Source organism: Emys orbicularis, chromosome 10, assembly GCF_028017835.1.
Source record: "Emys orbicularis isolate rEmyOrb1 chromosome 10, rEmyOrb1.hap1, whole genome shotgun sequence".
Classification (NCBI taxonomy): Eukaryota; Metazoa; Chordata; order Testudines; family Emydidae; genus Emys; species Emys orbicularis.
The window spans coordinates 15,649,231-15,666,848 of record NC_088692.1 but is presented as its reverse complement, the minus strand read 5'-3'; the positions used below and the strand labels follow the sequence as shown (position 1 = coordinate 15,666,848).

The following is a 17,618-nucleotide window of genomic DNA, read 5'->3' as shown; positions in this document are numbered from 1 at the left end:
GGGCCCTCATCTTCAATATAGCTAAACAGGAGTTAAGGGTGCTGAGCATCTTGCTTGATCAGGCCCTTTACCAGCATCTAAATCACTGGTTTTGTAGCCTTGGGCCACACCTAAAGGAGTCTTACGTTTATTAAAATTGAAAGTGACAGCATCAGTTTAAAAATCATTTATCTAGGATTTTTCCCCAAACCAACTCTTATTGACAGTTATACCCAGGATTTGGTTAGAGTAATCCTCTTTTTCTCCAGTTTATAAGAACATAAGAATGGCCCTACTGTGTCAGGCCAAAGGTCCATCTAGCCCAGTATCCTGTCTTCCGACAGTGGCCAGTGCCAGGTGCCCCAGAGGGAATGAACAGAACAGGTAATCATCAAGTGATCCATCCCCTGTCATTCATTCCCAGCTTCTGGCAAACATGAATTTCTACCCTCCATGAATTTCTCTAATTCTTTTTTGAACCCTGTTATGATCTTGGCCTTCACAACATCCTCGGACAAGGAGTTCCACAGGTTGACTGTGCGTTGTGTGAAGAAATACTTCCTTTTATTTGTTTTAAACCTGCTGCCTATTAATTTCATTTGGTGACTCCTAGTTCTTGTGTTATGAGAAGTAGTAAACAACACTTCCTTATCTACTTTCTCTACACCAGTCATGATTTTATAGACCTCAATCACATCTCCCCTTAACCATCTCTTTTCCAAGCTGAAAAGTCCCAATCTTATTAATCTCTCCTCATATAGAAGCCGTTCCATATCCCTAATAATTTTTGTTGCCCTTTTTTGAACCCTTTCCAATTCCAATATATCTTTTTTGAGATGGGGTGACCTCATCCGCGCACAGTATTCAAGATGTGGGTGTACCATGGATTTATATAGAGGCAACATGATATTTTCTGTCCTATTATCTATCCCTTTCTTAATTATTCCCAGTATTCTGTTCACTTTTTTGACTGCTGCTGCACATTAAGTGGATGTTTTCAGAGAACTATCCACAATGACTCCAAGATCTCTTTCTTGAGTGGTAGCGGCTAATTTAGACCCCATCATTTTATATGTATATTTGGGATTATGCTTTCCAAGGTGCATTACTTTGCATTTATTAACATTTCATCTGCCATTTTGTTGCCCAGTCACCCAGTTTTGAGAGATCCTGTTGTAGCTCTTTGCAGTCTGCCTGGGTCTTAACTATCTTTAATAATTTTGCATCATCTGCAAATTTTGCCACCTCACTGTTTACCCCTTTTTCCAGATCATTTATACACTTTGTGCATTTGACAGCACTTTAAGTACAGCAAGTCTGTCTCCCCCATTTCTGTGCATCTTCCGCACAGAAGCAAGGAGAGAGAAAAACAATTATAGAGAAGTAGGACTGTAAAACCAGAATAATTAGCAGGAAGGTCAGGGTCAGATGTAGAAACAAAGTACTTTTATCTCGTAAAAAAACCTGTTTAGTTTTCAAGTTGATATTGCCCCATAATGTTCTCATTTTTTATCCAAATGAATTGGGCTAAAGGTAATATTGATACATGTTTCTTCATGTACTTGGTATGTCTTAAATTGCAGTGTAAAACTGAAGTAGAAAAGCACTTTGGGAGAAAAACAGTATTTTAATACTAATAATCTTAATGACTAATTCCCTTTGTGAAAATATATTGCCTTGACTTATAAAAGACAAGTTCAGAAAAGTAGACATTTTAACCTCCTGGAAATATAATGCACTTCATTTATTAAATATTCCAAAATTAAATTTCAACAGAGCACTCCCATTAATGTCAAGGAATAAGATAATGGTCATCGATTCATTGTTAAGAACATCGACTTAAAGTCTGCTGAATATTTATGATGATTTAGTTGCCATGCAAAACATGGAGGAGAGACTTAAAGCCTTAGGCAAGCTGATCTGGTGTAGCATAGAAAAAAATCCCACATTAAGTGCATCTTATATAAAATAGAGAACTAAAAATCCATTGATAAGCATTTTAGTAACACCAACAGTATTTAACAAATAGCAAAAATTTAAAAAAAAAAAAACTTACCATTAACTTCAATCAGGTTTGCATTTTTTTGATTCAAAATAACATACAGTTCCCGTTGATCAGACTTTTTCCCAACCACCCAGTAGTCACTCATTGCCTTCACAATGATTTCTTCATCCTCATCAACTCTGAAAGAAATTGGATAAAACAAACCTTAAGAAAATTTGTACCGATATCAAAAATAAGGGACTCGAAAAGCAAAATAAATAACTTACATTACAAGCAACAATATTGAAGTAAAGATCTCAAGAAATAACCAGCAAATACAGCAGTTTTAGTAATTGTTTAACTGCCCTAAGGGTTATGAATAAACTAGATGTGAACTGAATAGCTGATCTCGCAGATTGCTGTGACATTGCATAATTGACAGAAAATCAAAAATGAGCAGGTGTGCTCAACTCAGGAGACATAACTACAGCAAGTCAGTGCCAGCATAGCCTCCACAATCTCCATTTGGGAGAATTTAATCACGAGGAAGTAAGCCAACCACTTATTTAGTCTACTAGTCAACCAAACATCAGTGCTTTGAAAGAAGCTGCTTGGTGTCCACAGTTGCCAACTTTCACGCGGTAGCACCCTGACTTTCACAATAAGGCCAAAACAAGCCAATCCCTAAGAACGCCAACACTCTATGTGACTAGATCCTCCAGGCGTGCAGTCTGGGACTGTGGTGGGCCCACTGTGCACCCCGACTCTCTCCCCCCCAGCCCCTGCTTGCCGGGAGCCAATCAAAAAAAAAAAAAAAAAAAAAACGCAACAAGCTGCAAGTCAAAAACTAGCCAACAAGCAACTCACAAGCCAATTAAGCCAAAAACAAGCCCAATTTCTGCATTTTTTCACGGGTTTGGCATGTCAAGCTTTGATTCCACCATCATAGGAGAAACTAATACTTTTTTTCAAATAAGTACTTGGATTTAGTGTTTTATTATAAGCATATTTTAAAGAGTTTAGTATGTTAATTAGTAGGCAAATGTGGGATAATGTACCCTCAAAATTAGGTTTCATCCTGATCTCTAATAGTCAGAGATTGACTTAAGCCCTGAAGCATAAGGTTTAAATCCCTTCCAAAACTGGTTATTAATTATAACAACTGTGACTGTTCTTGATATCCACAGAAGTATCCAATCCCTTTTTGAAATCTAGCCCAACATCTCAGGGACATGAAAATTCATGAAAAAACAAACAAACAAAAAAACAGACCAGAAGGGTGGGACAGGACAGACATTTCAATGTATCAAACTGGCTACAGTGATACACATAAAAGAAAAATCTGTTCTATATTACTTATTCCCCAATTTTATATATTCAGTCATTGTATGTATATATACATAAATGAAAAACCAGGATAATTCAGTAGTTGAACACTGCTAAAAGCTGAGGCCTATTTGACAGAAGGAAAAATGTAAATAAGATTACCTAGTAAAATCACTGTTGATATCACCTAGAATCTTCATGAGGTCAGGGTGAACGGATGTGAGTGATACACTGGGTGTTTTCCTCATGTGAATTGTACTTTTCTCTGCCAAGTTCATATGATTGAAATAGATAAACTTAAACTGAGGTTCCTTCTCAGACCTAGGAAAACAAGTTAAAGAAAATGGTGACTAAGTGGTCTTTGTGAAATGTGTATATGTAAGTCACAGATCACTAATCCATGCACAACATGAAATCCATGATCAGGTACCTTATCATCATACTGAGACATTGTGCATATATTACTATTAGGCTTGGCAGAATTTGATTTTTTTTCTAATGTTGACCATTTATACCATTTATTTTAAAGATTTTTTTAAACTGTTGCTGGAAATTGAGGGGGCATGTGCGAAGGGTTGGGATTAGGACAGCTTGGCAGGGGCTCCCTACACAACTGAGAGGCCCATGACACCAGGGTGCCAGGTGAGGGAGAGGCTGCAGCCCTGGCTTGGGGGAGCTGAGACCTCAGGCCAGGGCTGCGATGAGGATGACAAAACCCTGGCCACAGTTCCGGATCAGGGATGGAGCCATTCAGCAGCAGGGTGATCTCCCCCATGGCCAGGGTCTTTACCTCTTCCTCACCACAGTCCTGACTGGGGGTCTCTGCTTTGCCCCACCAGAATTACCCCTTTCCCCACACCTTGTGCCTCCAGGGATCAGGTCTCACCAGCTCTGGCAGCTCAGGGAGCTCCCTGCAGCCCTGCGGACACATGACAGCAGGGCTGCAGAGGGCCCCTTGAACTGCCACAGTGCTGGTGACGGGCAAAGGGGGAAAGGCTACTATCCTGCCAACTTTTCGTGATCAATATTTTTTTTTAGTTGATTTACCAACATCTATCAATTTAAATCAAATCCTGCCATGCCTAACTACTTTTCCAGACCTGTGGCAGGGTTGACAGACTGTTTTTGGATAGCCATTGAAATGAAAAACATTTAGACCTCCAAAACACTGACACCATAAGAGAGACCTGCATGAATTCCTAGTACAGGAGAGAGAATAAAATTATGTCTGCCTAATGCATTTCCTGCTCTTACCAGGACCCAACCACCGGTGAGGGACATCAGAACATCTCCCTTTCTCCTTCACTAGCTCTTTGAGTTCTCCCACTGGGCCCATGATCTCACACCATTGGTGGATTTGAACCACAGCTGGTTGCTGGATTGGTTAGCTACTCTGGGGAGAGAGCATATAGGTGCTGGCTGCCTGGGAGTGGGGATCCTTGCTGCCTGCCTAAAGAAGAGTCAGCTGTTAGCTTGGTTGGGTGTTGTGTTACTAATTTGTTTCATAAGGGATTTAGAACTGTATCAGTTTTTCATTGACTATCATATTTGAGATCAGGAAAACTTCCCCTCTTTCCCAGAATGGCCAAGCCAACGAGAGTTTTTCACCCTCCTTGGAGGATTCAGGCATGAGATGATCTCCCTTTCCCAGTTTGGTAAGTCAAGACTTCAGTTTAAGTCATTGATATTGGTTTTGGTGATGGCTTCAACAATTACAATCAGTGAAGGTTTGCTGCAGCAGTTGGCACTTCAGGTTACATATTCAGTTGTTTGGAACTGTCTCATCTATGCTAGACATCATATGGCAGTTTACTCACTATCACCTTAGCGAACCAGCAAATGGCTCAAACGTCTGGATATCTTGCTCCCTATTATGTCACCCAACTGCATTAGTGTAAAAAGAAACCATATAAGGTTATCAGGGCACTGCTGCATTAAAATTTTAAGGGAGAGTTAATAAGATGATCTTCCTTTGCTTTAATCCCTCAATGACATAAAAAAACAAGTATTTAATGATTTAATAGGTTGGCACCATTGCAAGCATATTTTATTTGATTCACTGCAATTCTGCCAGTTTAGTACAGTCACCACACACCAAAGTAAGTGTGCATGTATCTTTGGTATGATTGAATCATCCTTAGAACAGCAATACTGTAGGAAACCAACAAATACTCCTCATGACAAATATACCTTTTGAAGAAAATATGCCTTTTGAAGAAAATATTTAGGATTGTGGGAGAAGCTAATAAGCACCTCAACTCTTCCCCCAAACAGTCACGTGTGTACTACATAAATCTTGCCTGGGAATTTCCCCCTCTTCTTATATAGTGCTACCAAACAAACCATTTGTGTGGTACAACTGATTCATGGTTTCAAACATCCTAAATGACAACGTTATCATCCTAAATATACACCTTCACTTATATTAGCTTGACAGCAGCAGACAAATGCCACTTGCTGTAGGGAATTTAAACTCTTTAAAGTTTATAGTCCTTCAGTGTAATGTGTCTGTTGGTTTAAACCATCATGAACTATACACTAACTAGGCTGCTTCCTTAAACTTCTATCATGTAAATGACCCACAGATTCTCTCTGCTGGCCAATATACAATATGTGCTTAGATTAGGGCTGACATCTATGCTATCACAATCGATTAGAGTGGTGCTATTGTATAAAATGGCACTTTTCTTTTAACATAACACACAAAAGGAACTAGAGAAAAAACAAACCCACTATGTAAAATCCAGCAGTGATTTACCCTGGGCTTTTAAGAGTTAGACAAAAGGAATGAAGATTTCAGTAACAGAGTCCCAGACCTCTATAGCCTTGAACTGTTAGTTTCTTGCAAGATGGCACAGTACTCTTGGTAAAGTATAAGGCTTGCAGCTGTATTTTGCTATCTAAATTTTTTGAGCTAGTGTGCATGTTGTTATAGATGGGGCTGATAGAGCTGCATATTAAGGTTGTCTGACACTTCCCATTATAACATGCTGTTTTAAGTTGCTTATAACTTTGCTAAACTTTAACCATTTGGGCTGAAATTTTACGTCAGGTGTCTGCCTCAATCTGAATTGCACTGGAAAATGTGGGTTCAGCTGTTTCCAAGAAAGAGGGTAAGGAAAAAATGTTCTGCCCATATTAAAATAATTCTGGAAACCTTTTCTTGGAAAAATTATTGAAATTTGGCAGGGAATGGTCTTTGTGTCAGTGATGTGCCTTTTACTATCCCCATGAAGATCTGTCCAAATTTGGCCAAGTTATAAGCCTTTGAAAAACTGTGGTTTGCATATGCTCAATAGAGGCTTAGATTTTTAGCAGCTAAATTCCCCGAAGAGTCAGTGGCGCACTGGGCATGCTCCAGTCCAGGGCTGAAGGAGCGAAACTGGACTTTCCATACGATTGCAGCTCTGGGCCATGCTGGGTCTGGGCACATGAACAGAGAGCAAGGCGACTGTCCCTCCTGTGCTCTCAGTGACCACCCCTACTGGACTCAAGGAGCATGGAGGAGGAAGCTGTCTGACTCGAATGCAGGGTAGACAAGAGCTGGGCCCGCAGTGGGATGGAGGGAAGATTGGGACACAAGGCTGGCAGGGTTGGAGGGGAAAGATTGGGACTGGCTGGACAAGACCACAGGAAGCTGGGAGGGGGAGACAAACTGGCTGGGCAAGGGGACTAGGACCTGGAGCCAGTAGGTGGAGGGAAGGAGGTGAGGGGGCAAGGGAGACATATCTAATGTGGAGCCAGGGTTGCGGGGGTGGGGGAAGAAATGAGATTGGCAGAGCAAAGAGATTGGGACAGGGGGCTGCTGGTGGAGAATGGGACATAGATTGGAGAAGTCGTCTAGGGAGAGAGATTGGGACTTGGAGCCAAGTGTGGATGTGGGAGGTGGCAGCAGCAACAAGAGGTCAGTGGGGAAGAGAGAAACTGGATGAAGCGCGGGAGCAGGGGAACTGTTATTGGTTGCATAAGGAGATTCAGGACAAGGAGCTGGGGGTGAGAATTGGGAATGACTGGGCAACGAGACAGACTGGGAGTAGGGGAAACTGGAATGGGAGCCTGGAATGGTAAGACTAAGACTGGTTGGGCAAGGAGACTAGGACTGGGATGAGAAGCCTGAGGAGAGGAGACTGGGACTGGCTACGTGAGAAAAATGGGACTGAGATAAGGAACCACAGGCAGGGAAAAGACAGGACTGGGACAAATTGGAGGGGATGGAGTAGAAGGGTTCAAGCTTGAGGAGTGGGGAGGGACGAACAGGCAGAAGAGAGTGCGAACCCACTAGACACACTCCATCCAGAGCTTGGAATGGAACCTAAGAGTCCTCAGTCTCACCATTCCTCTGCTGGCAGTAAGTACATGAAACACTGGCAAAGCTTACCATCTCCCTCTAATGCTGGTCCACCTACAAGATGACAACCTACTGTTGCTATCCGTTACTCTGTTAGCTCACATGGTCTGTGTGGTGGATCTAAACATTCCAATCCTGCCAATCATCCAGGTAGTTTTCAATAGGATGCTTGAATTTCTTTTTTCAAAGACCTAAGGAATTTTTTTAAAGACCTAGTAAATGCTAAAAGAACATTAAAGGTTGCAAAGTCAAGCGCTAAACAGTTAGGAAATGAGGTAGAGGGCCTGTAGAAAAAACAGTATGTAATCATGTAATTAAAGACAGTAGCATAATGCATAAGCACAAGGGGCAGCATTAAGGTTGCATAGGCAACATTAATTCTGGCATCTCCTAAGTTTTGAGTGCTTGACTTGCCACCTAAATAATGTTCTTTTAATATACAATATACTGGGAGAGGTTATATAATGCACTGGCTAATGTGCATGCTGCTCTTTTCTGCTTGATACAATGTCAGATATCTGCAGCTGCCACCCCTTAGAGACTGAACTGCGTAGGATAACACCTAATACTACTCAGAGATAACGTTCTTCTGGAGCTCAAGTGGTAGTGGTCCTTCTAGTATCAATATGGTCCACACCATAATATCTGAGCATCTGATACATACAAGGAATTTTCCTCATAACATCTCTTGGACGTAAATAAGTATAATGATCTCATTTTACAGATGAGGAACTGAGGCACCAAAAAAAAAAAAAAAAAGTGATTTGTCTAAGGTGTCAAGACAGCCTGTGGCAGCCCTGGGAATTGAACTGAGGTCTCCTGAGTCCCAGCCTAGTGCCTTATTCGCAAGGCTATGCTTCCTTTCTGTAGAGAGAAACATCCCAGGTTCTGATCTTGGCACTGCATACTACATTGTCTGCATATGCATATCCATAGATTTATAATAAATTAAATTACATAGCCAATATATTTTATCTAAATTGAAAGCGCCTCACCTTGTCTACTCAAAAATATAAATGTCACGGCCCTTATTTACCTAACTGAAAAATATCATCCCAGTGTTTTGTTTTTTTTACGCTATACACCATCACAGTTTGGGAAAAAACAAAGTCTCAGAAAGTCAAGAGGAAGGTCACCACAAAGCTTGCTACACTGTCTATAGTCAGCTTTACAAGCTGCCTTTGGGCAACTAATGTGTGTGTGTCACAGGGTGACTGGCCCCTTTAAGAGGCAGTGTGTGTGTGTGGGGGGGGAGAAGAAGTGGGGGGGGCATCCAGTGCACCAGTGACTGATTATCTGCTGCCCAGTTGGGCTTACGGGAAGGCACCTGGTAGAGCGAAAGGAAGGGAAGGGCTTACAAAGGAAGAGACAGCAGCAACTGTTCTCCTCTCTACCTCCCTGGGCTGAAAGAAGTCCACAGGTAGCAGCCTTTCCCCTGCTGCTCTCTCCTCCATTATAAGGCTCAGGTGCCTGCCCTTCAGCCCAGCTGGGTAGCAGCTAATCAGCCCCAGGTGCACTGGAACCTGCTCCCACTTAAAGGGACCAGTCACACTGGCAGTGTGATGAAGGTAGGTACTCAGAAAGGCTCCTTTCCGGTTATGGGATTAGCCTTTGGGAAGATGTTCAAGAACAAGCCATCCTCACACAATGTTTCAGTAGCAAACTAAGTTTTCATTGAAGTCAGCCAAAAATGTTCACAAAGTGGAGGAACAAGACAATAAACAGCAACAAAGACGAAGTGGGTATTCACCCATGAAAGCTTATGCTCCAATACGTCTGTTAGTCTATAAGGTGCCACAGGACTCTTCGTTGCTTTTTTACAGATCCAGACTAACACAGCTACCCCTCTGATACAAGACAATAAATGTACAGCATGTGGCCAATGCAAGAAAATCCTCTCTCTCTTTGTCTATAAGTTGCTACAAGTGACCCTGGCATTATGCAGAGCACTGAGGGAGCAGAGGATTATCGTCTACACTTATCTCTATTTGTATGGTCCATTTAGAATTCTAGTCTTGCAAGAAAACACGCCGCCACATCAGTACCTCTTCTCTAGCAGTTCCATTTTTTTTTTTTTGCAGGGGGAGTAGAGGAAAATGAATTGAATAAGTATAGGCAGCTGGGGATTCCCTTGGAAGCACAGAGATGGCATTAGCTGCTCTATGACACACTCTATCCCCTTCAGCCACAGGGATGGCCAGAACATTGTTGCACTCTGGCTGGTACCATGGTTACTGTAATTTACACCAGGTGTCAAATGTTACCCAGCAGCCCAAGGGATCAGAGGAATACAAAAGTGGCTTAAAAATGCCTCTACCCTGCTCCCCATTGGGCCCTACACTGAACACAGCTTGGCTGGATACAAGGATAGGAGCCAGAGGCAATACTCTCTCTTAGCAAGCCCATGAGTAGGGAGCCTGAAGAAATAAGATTGTAACAGTGATAATGCCTTGACCTTTTAAACAAAACCTCCTGTTGTCTGCCCAAACAATGATGGAACCCCACTGCTGAAGGAGCCTTTGGACAAGTATATTTTCTAGTAAAAGGTGCCAATAAACTGCTTATTTTGTATATCTAAGACCTTAAAAGATTAGGTAGCACCTAAACCTCAGCAATTTTATTTTTTTCAAACTTACTAGGAAATCAAAGTTAAAATGCGCCCCCCCCCCCCTTCCTGCATTCCACTGGCCCTATTGCAAAGAGTCAGAGACAGAAATTCCTTCAGAGTAATTGGATTTTCTCTGAAGTTACAGAATCTACTTTTATTTAGACTCCTTGTTAAAAATGATCTGAAGAATTTCTAACTACTTTAGGTCCTGTCCACATTAGCTTCAGAACAACCAGAGTCCTGGTTCTGATCCAGTATGGACAGGACCTTAGAATTAAATACTAGATACTTCCACCAAGGGCAGTGGGGAGATGTACACTCAATTTAAAATTTGCGAGACAAGGGAAGGGGGGAAAATAAGTCCTAGTTCTCCTGCTCCCACTCTAGAGGATACATCAATGTCCATTATGCTGCTAATGTTGCACACCCCAACAGAACCCTCATTTCAGACTAAAAATGGACTATTGGGATCAGGTAATTTCTGTTTGCACATGAAAAATGACCACAAAACCCCACAGGAATTGCCTGACCACTGAATCTGAATGCCCCTCTTCCCTAGCTATTTGGGGTAGGCAGCATATTCTACAGTTGTTGGACTTTTCCTTTGAACTATTTGCAGGTTTCCTTTAAAATGGTTAATACTTTGATAATTAGTTGGGTAGGAAAAGAGTAGCAATTATAAGATTGTAAGAATAAACATGTGCCAAAAGGCCTTACCAAAGGCAAAATGAACCTTAACCACACAATGACCTAAATAAAATTGTTACTTTTATAAAAACTAGTGCAGTTCCCCCAGGGCACTTAAATATGTCACAATGGGTTCTCTATAAATGTCTAAGATACATATGGAGAGACATAACATCTTATAAAATATACATGTTAATTCAAAGAGAATGCTCTTAAAATATGTACTCATATTGTTACCCTTATTGAAGCAGTCATTAAAATAGACTTTGAGCTACCTGGTGAAGGTTTGCAATAGGAACATAAAGATAGTACAAACCCTGATATCCTTTTGTTGATGTTGTATTGTTCACATATGTCTGATGCTAATACTGTGAGTTGAGGCCCAACAATGCTGTCCAGTTTACGGCAAAAATCCAGTGTAGGTTGCATTGAGGCTATGAAGCAGTTTTAAAAAGATAATGAGTTTTTTCCTAACAGTACATGAGGTCTATACTATTTTGTGCCAAAAAAGCAAACATGTTCTTTTGTAGCTAACTTTAAACATTTATAAGACTCTTGGACCATATTCTGCTGTCAGTTACACCCAAGAAATCTCATCAACATCCAGGTGGCTTCCACGGAGTAACTGAGGGCAAAACTGTGTCCCTTTTGTACCATCAAGCAAAACACAATATAAATAATCTAATTGACTAAGAAGTTGGTGAAAGCATCCACACAGAACAAATTAACATACAAGACTATAACGAATGAATACTTTGCAATAGCAAAATCAGGCTAGATTTATGTTTGATAACGTTTTGGTAAGGAGACAGTACCGAAAAACAAAGTTGTCAAAAGAAAAGCATTTAATCTCCATGGTTTATTTCAAATCATACAAATATATACCTACCATCAATCATAAAACAGACAGCTGCACTCATGGCCTGAAACAAACCAAAACAAAAACATTTACAAAATAAATTTTCTTCCCTCAACTTCACCAATACATTCACTGTAGAAGTCATTTATTGTATACCAGTTAAATTTTGAAAATTCCTTAAGTCACAGTAAAGCTAGAGTGTTAACAGTAAAACCTTTGCTCCCATGAGCCTATAGAGGAGACCCAATTTTCCATATTACTTCAGTCCTTGACAAGGTTTTTAAATCAGCTATTCATGGGGGCTTTGAGAAGGAGTGTGCTGCTCTGCAGGAATTGAAATGTAACCTGGCTAGGGCATTGCCTACACACAAAATGTGCACTTTATCCTACTAAATCTTTAACTAAAATCAGTTTTAAAATCCATTTAGTTAAACCAGTCCTAACCCACATGTAAACCTTTTTATAACACATATATATATATAATATCTTTCTAGCTTAGGGTTGGCACTGGCCAGAAGCCAGGGTGAGGAGCTCTGAGAAAATATTACACATGGCTAGCATATTTTGCTTTTTGAGTTCACTGCTGGTAAAGCAACATGGAAGGAATACAGACAGACTTTTGCCAAGTTTCCATCATTTGGATTAAACCAGAACCTCCAAAAGAAACTCAAAGAATTCAGAATAAGATTATTTGAAGTTTTAAATTTGAACCTTCAGACAGCTCCCTATCTCACTGTTCTAATCTGGTCATGCCCTATGCACCTTCCTGCATGGATTCAGAAATAAAACACAGCAATGTTTTCCTCCTGTGTGGATTCATAATACACTGGAAGAGAGAGTTTGGTACCTTATAAACAATTAAATGAAGTTCTTCATAAGTGCCATCTGTGTTTACAAATATTTTGGGGAATCTGCATTTTGCTTCTGGATCATTAAGATTTAAAGGTCCAGTAAGAAACCTAAAAACCAGAATTAAACAGGACAGATACAATTCATTTTTGTATTCGACAGAAAAACAATTTATAAGCACATGAACAATTTTTTAAAACAACTTTTTCAATACATGCATCCATTTGAACAAAGAATTTCTGTCTACCCAGTTACTTATATAACTCCCTATTACCATAGTATCTGAACATGTGTCCATGTCAAATTACTAATTTCAAATGAACTGAAAGACTTAGGTCCCAACTTCAAAGCGACTACTCTCTTTAAAATGAAGCATGTGAGTAAGCATTTGAATGATCAGGGCCTTAGTTTGGAGTAAACTTTGTCAGAATGCACAGAAAGAGGGTTCTTTTAGATCAAGATAAACAGAATGTGGTGATTCAAGACTGAGTTGCAAGTGATCAGTGGCATTTCAACAGCCTTTTCTTGATCAAAGGTGACTATTGCTCAGGGAACCAACTGTATTTACCAACAGGCCCTCGAAAAAAACCTCAAAAAAGTTTACATGTTAGCACCAAAATAACTCTGAGCTAGGGAAATAAAGGTAAAAAATACATAGAGGATCAGGGAAACCCAATAAATCCTCCAGTTGCCTTTAAAAGGAACACCTTCTCAGTGAGGACTACAGAATGCACTCTCTGGTACATCTCACTCTTCTACTTCCTACCAATGTACACATGTGAAAAACATCCGAATTTTGCAAGACTGAAGTGAGCTAGAACCCACCCTGATTTTACGCTCACGCTAAAGAAGTGGAAAACACTAAACCGGGGTTTTTTATTAAAGAAAGCACAATTCGTGCTCTGGAAACAGGGGGCCAAGAAGGACCCAACCCTTCATTCAGAATAAGGTCACACACTGGCCAAATGCAAAAAGTCTCCCACCGATGCACTTAATATATAGGCCACTGTGATACGCAAGTCACTGGACAGACCACTGTTTTGCTCCTGTATGACAAATCTTATTGCTCGGGGAAAAGGAATTGGAGAAATACTAAAATACTTTCTGTACAACTTGCTAAGAACAGCAAGAAGGAAATAAGTATGCACTAGCTCTAAATCACAGGCCAAAATCTACACTGATTCATCCTCTGTGCAACCCCACTGAAGCCTATGGGATTATCTGGGTGTAGAAATTAGTCCCAGGAATTCATTTACACTCCTACCTAAACAAACCATTCAGTTTTTATTCTATGTGCGAAAAGCCTAGCTTTCCTTCTGAAGGGAAGAAACAGTATAGAGTATGACAGATAAGAACTACCTTCCGTAGTGTTGTAGATTTCCTGGCATTTCTGCACGTATTGGGGAATCTCTTCCTGCTAACTGAAAACAAACAGGAAATAAACAGCTTGGGACATTTCTTTCCATTTCTCTTTGTTCTGCAGTAGCTAAAGAAACTGTCCACAATCGACAGACCGCAGACTATACCTCTCTTGCTAGGAAATACACCATTAATGCAGAATGGGAGGGGCAAGAATATATGGCAACAATATTTAGAAAATTGGGCATTTTGGTTTTACATTTATTAATCTGAAAAAAGTTCCATAAGTTAAGTTTTAACTTTGATATATAGCTCTTTTAATGTAATTTTATGGCTCCCATCATCATGGTATCTGAGCAAACTCTAATGAACTTATCCTCACACCACCATTGTCGGGTTGATAAGTATTTTCATTGTGCAGGTGGGAAACTGAGGCAGAAGATTAAGTGAGTTGCTCATGGTCACACAAGAAGTCTGTGGAAGAGCCAGAAACTGAACCCACACTTCCTAGGTCCTAGTCTAGTGCCATAACTACAAGACCATCCTTGCTTCCTCATTAAAATCTTTACATTTCTGTATATTAACAGCAGCACAGGCTACATCTCACACTGGTAAAGCTGTGCATGGTTGAACTGCATTTTATCTAGGTAATATGTTGGTCACTAGACAACCATCCTAACTAAAGCCCTTAAGGGAAACCCTCAAATGATATCAAAACTGCAGTTTTAATAGAGATGTGGTTTTAATATAGCTGTAGTTCAATATCCACAAAATGTTTATCCATCTCTAATTTTCAGTTATTGAATATTCTACATTATTTTCCTATTTGTTGTTTATAGTGAAATCTACATATTTGCAACATTGTTGTTGACTGCAGGGGAGTTGGCTCCCTTTTGGGGTACCTGCTGTAATCTGCTTCACAATTTGAATCCTTACAGCTTTCTAACATTCAGGTTTTCTACTGCTAAGGGAATACTGTTCCTTTTTCACTTGTGAACACCAACAGTGACATCCAAGGCCCAGTTAAGCAGCCTTTCTGAAACTCCCTAGGGAATGTACTGGGCTATCCCAGCTCCCGCTTTCTTAATACGATGCCAGTAGTGCAGACTCACAAAGAACCTAAATGAAGCAGAATCTGTAGTTTTCTGAAATGTTTACTTCTGTAATTTCTAAAACTTACCAGAGCTCATTTAATTCAGTTATGGGAGGAAAGATGGCCTTGTGGTGAAGGTACAAGAACTGGAGTCTGGAGACCTGTGTGCTAGCACGGCCCTGCCACAGGCTTTGGACAAGGTTCTACTAAAGTCAATTAATATTTGTGCGGTGTATTGAGTTCCTAGGAGGCTATAGATTTTTCATGTTATACAAATGCAAAATATTATTTAAATTATACTCTCTTCACTATACCCTGTCCATGTACCCATATAATCACAAATTACTTTTTTGTATATAACCATTACGCCTATTAAAATCTCAGAGGTGGCTGAAAACAATAACTTCAGATTAATCTGTAGCAGCATTAACTCTAAGTACATATTATTTGCTAATAACTCCACATGAAAATAATGCTCATGGACATGCTGTTTTCACATGTAATTGCAGTAAACAAAAAAGATCAGTAGAAATGCAAATTATTTCAGTCCCATTAGCCACTGTTAATAAGAATTTGCTTTATTTGTTTATATGGGAGTGAATTTAGTACTCATAAAAAGGTAAGAGATAGTTATGGAGCATGCAGGTTGGTGTTGTGCAAGATCCCTGCACAGCACTACCTTCCACAACGTGTGGGCCTTCAGCAGATCGCACATAAGTGTGGTGGTTTTACCATGTGTATGAACAGAGGTTTAAAGACCATCAAATTCATTTTCATTTGACAAAACTTAGACCCTGGCCACCTTTCCCCGCCCCTTCTCAGGGAGAGAAATGAACAACTCATTTATAGTTAGTTAAAGTCCAAGAAAAATAAGAAATCTTTGCAGATTTATTTTGTGCATCTCACTGAAACTTAAATATCAAGCAAAGTATGAAAACTACACATAGTATATTTAAAGTTACTGCATGAAAATCTGTATAAGATAAACTACATATGTACTAACTGATCATTTATAAATGATTTGGGACTGTTCCTCCTTTCACTGGATGCAGTGGGAGTATAACTCGGCCCATAAAGAAAACACATTTTAAGCACAAAGGGGCAGAGTTAAGGCTGGCCTTTCAAATGTATTTGAAAATTTTGATATTTTTCATCCTCTAATTAATCAAAATCAAGTGAATGGATTTCACTAAAATGTTAAAACAAGTCATCTTAATGGTGATGCCAAGGGTAGAAAACTCTACCGCCAAAGATGAATGTTTTGGAAAATTACAAGTGTGTGAAAACAAGGGGATTACAGAATGGAGATGGTTTTGCAAAACTGAGCCACAGTAGTTACTAGCAGCAACTCGTACTATAACAGTACAAAAGGAGTATTTTCTGCTCTATATATAGAAAATTCAAATCTGATTAGTTGAATGGTTTTTCAATTCAGGTGGTAGTTGTAAAAACATATGACGACCCAGCAGAATGATTTACAAATGAAAATCAAAAAGATTGATTTCCACTTGGCAGACAAAGTGAGCTGCTGTTCAGAAACTGTTCTGCTCTAAGGAATCTACAGACTTGCATTGTCTGTTTGGATATTTTCTCAATGCATCTGACACCTAGGCACATATACAATTTTATAACACAGATAATTGTTGTTGAATAGAAATATTGAACGTCAGCAAACCTGGACAAAGGGGAGAAGCAAGTCCAAGATCAAGGACACTTCACTGAAAACACCAGTACCTTCTTATCAAAAGCAGGGGACTGTTAGAACAAATGCATCTGCTAATCGTAACTGAGATGACATCATATGAGAAGAAAGGCAGTCTTTTTGAGGGAGCCAGGTCTCAACCTAATATTTAGTTTCATAGAAGCCAATTGGAAACTATTGTACACTACAGAGCATGAGCAATTCCCTGTAGGATACTACTTATTAAGCAGGCAGCCACACTCTGCATTAGCTGAAGTTTCTAAACAGTCTTCAGACACAGCCATTCTGGAGGTGACAAAGGCTTGGATCACTGGCAACCATCATGTGCCGCTCTCTATTTTGCTAGTTAAGAATGCCTCTGCTCAGACCTATTCTAAAAAAGTAAAAGCTCATTTGTTTACTGTATTTTTGCTATTAACCAATTATCACAACTAGATTTAGAACTGAACTTGATTTAATATAGTACCGTCTATACTCCATCTATATACTAAAGCACTTTACTAGAAAGCAATTAAATACTTGGAGTGCATCAACTGGACAGGCAAATATACCATATATATATACACACTCCATCACAGCTCAGTCTTGGAATGAACTTCACCGAGAAAGGGAATGTGAGCAAGGACCACATCTTATCACAGCACTTTGCATTTCCATAGCACCTTCCATTTGAAGAGCTAGAACACTATGCAAATATTAATGGATTAAGCTTTCCAACAACTATACAGTAAATACACCTTCTTTATCTGATGGACAGGAACACCAAGAAACAGAGGTGGTATGAGTTAACCAATGTCACACAGGAAGCGAACTCAGATTTTCTG

General features: G+C 39.9%; 1 protein-coding gene across 1 annotated transcript in view; it reads right to left on the bottom strand.

Annotated features, from left to right (window-relative positions):
• Positions 1-17,618, bottom strand: part of CCZ1 (CCZ1 homolog, vacuolar protein trafficking and biogenesis associated) — a 31,172-nt gene that overhangs the window by 1,561 nt on the left and 11,993 nt on the right. Inside the window, exons 9-14 of the mRNA XM_065411940.1 lie at positions 14,000-14,061; positions 12,639-12,750; positions 11,822-11,855; positions 11,249-11,366; positions 3,452-3,610; positions 2,036-2,163 (exon numbers count right to left, since the gene is read on the bottom strand). Coding sequence (XP_065268012.1) covers positions 2,036-2,163; positions 3,452-3,610; positions 11,249-11,366; positions 11,822-11,855; positions 12,639-12,750; positions 14,000-14,061 — 613 coding nt within the window. The remainder of the gene's footprint in view (positions 1-2,035; positions 2,164-3,451; positions 3,611-11,248; positions 11,367-11,821; positions 11,856-12,638; positions 12,751-13,999; positions 14,062-17,618) is intronic.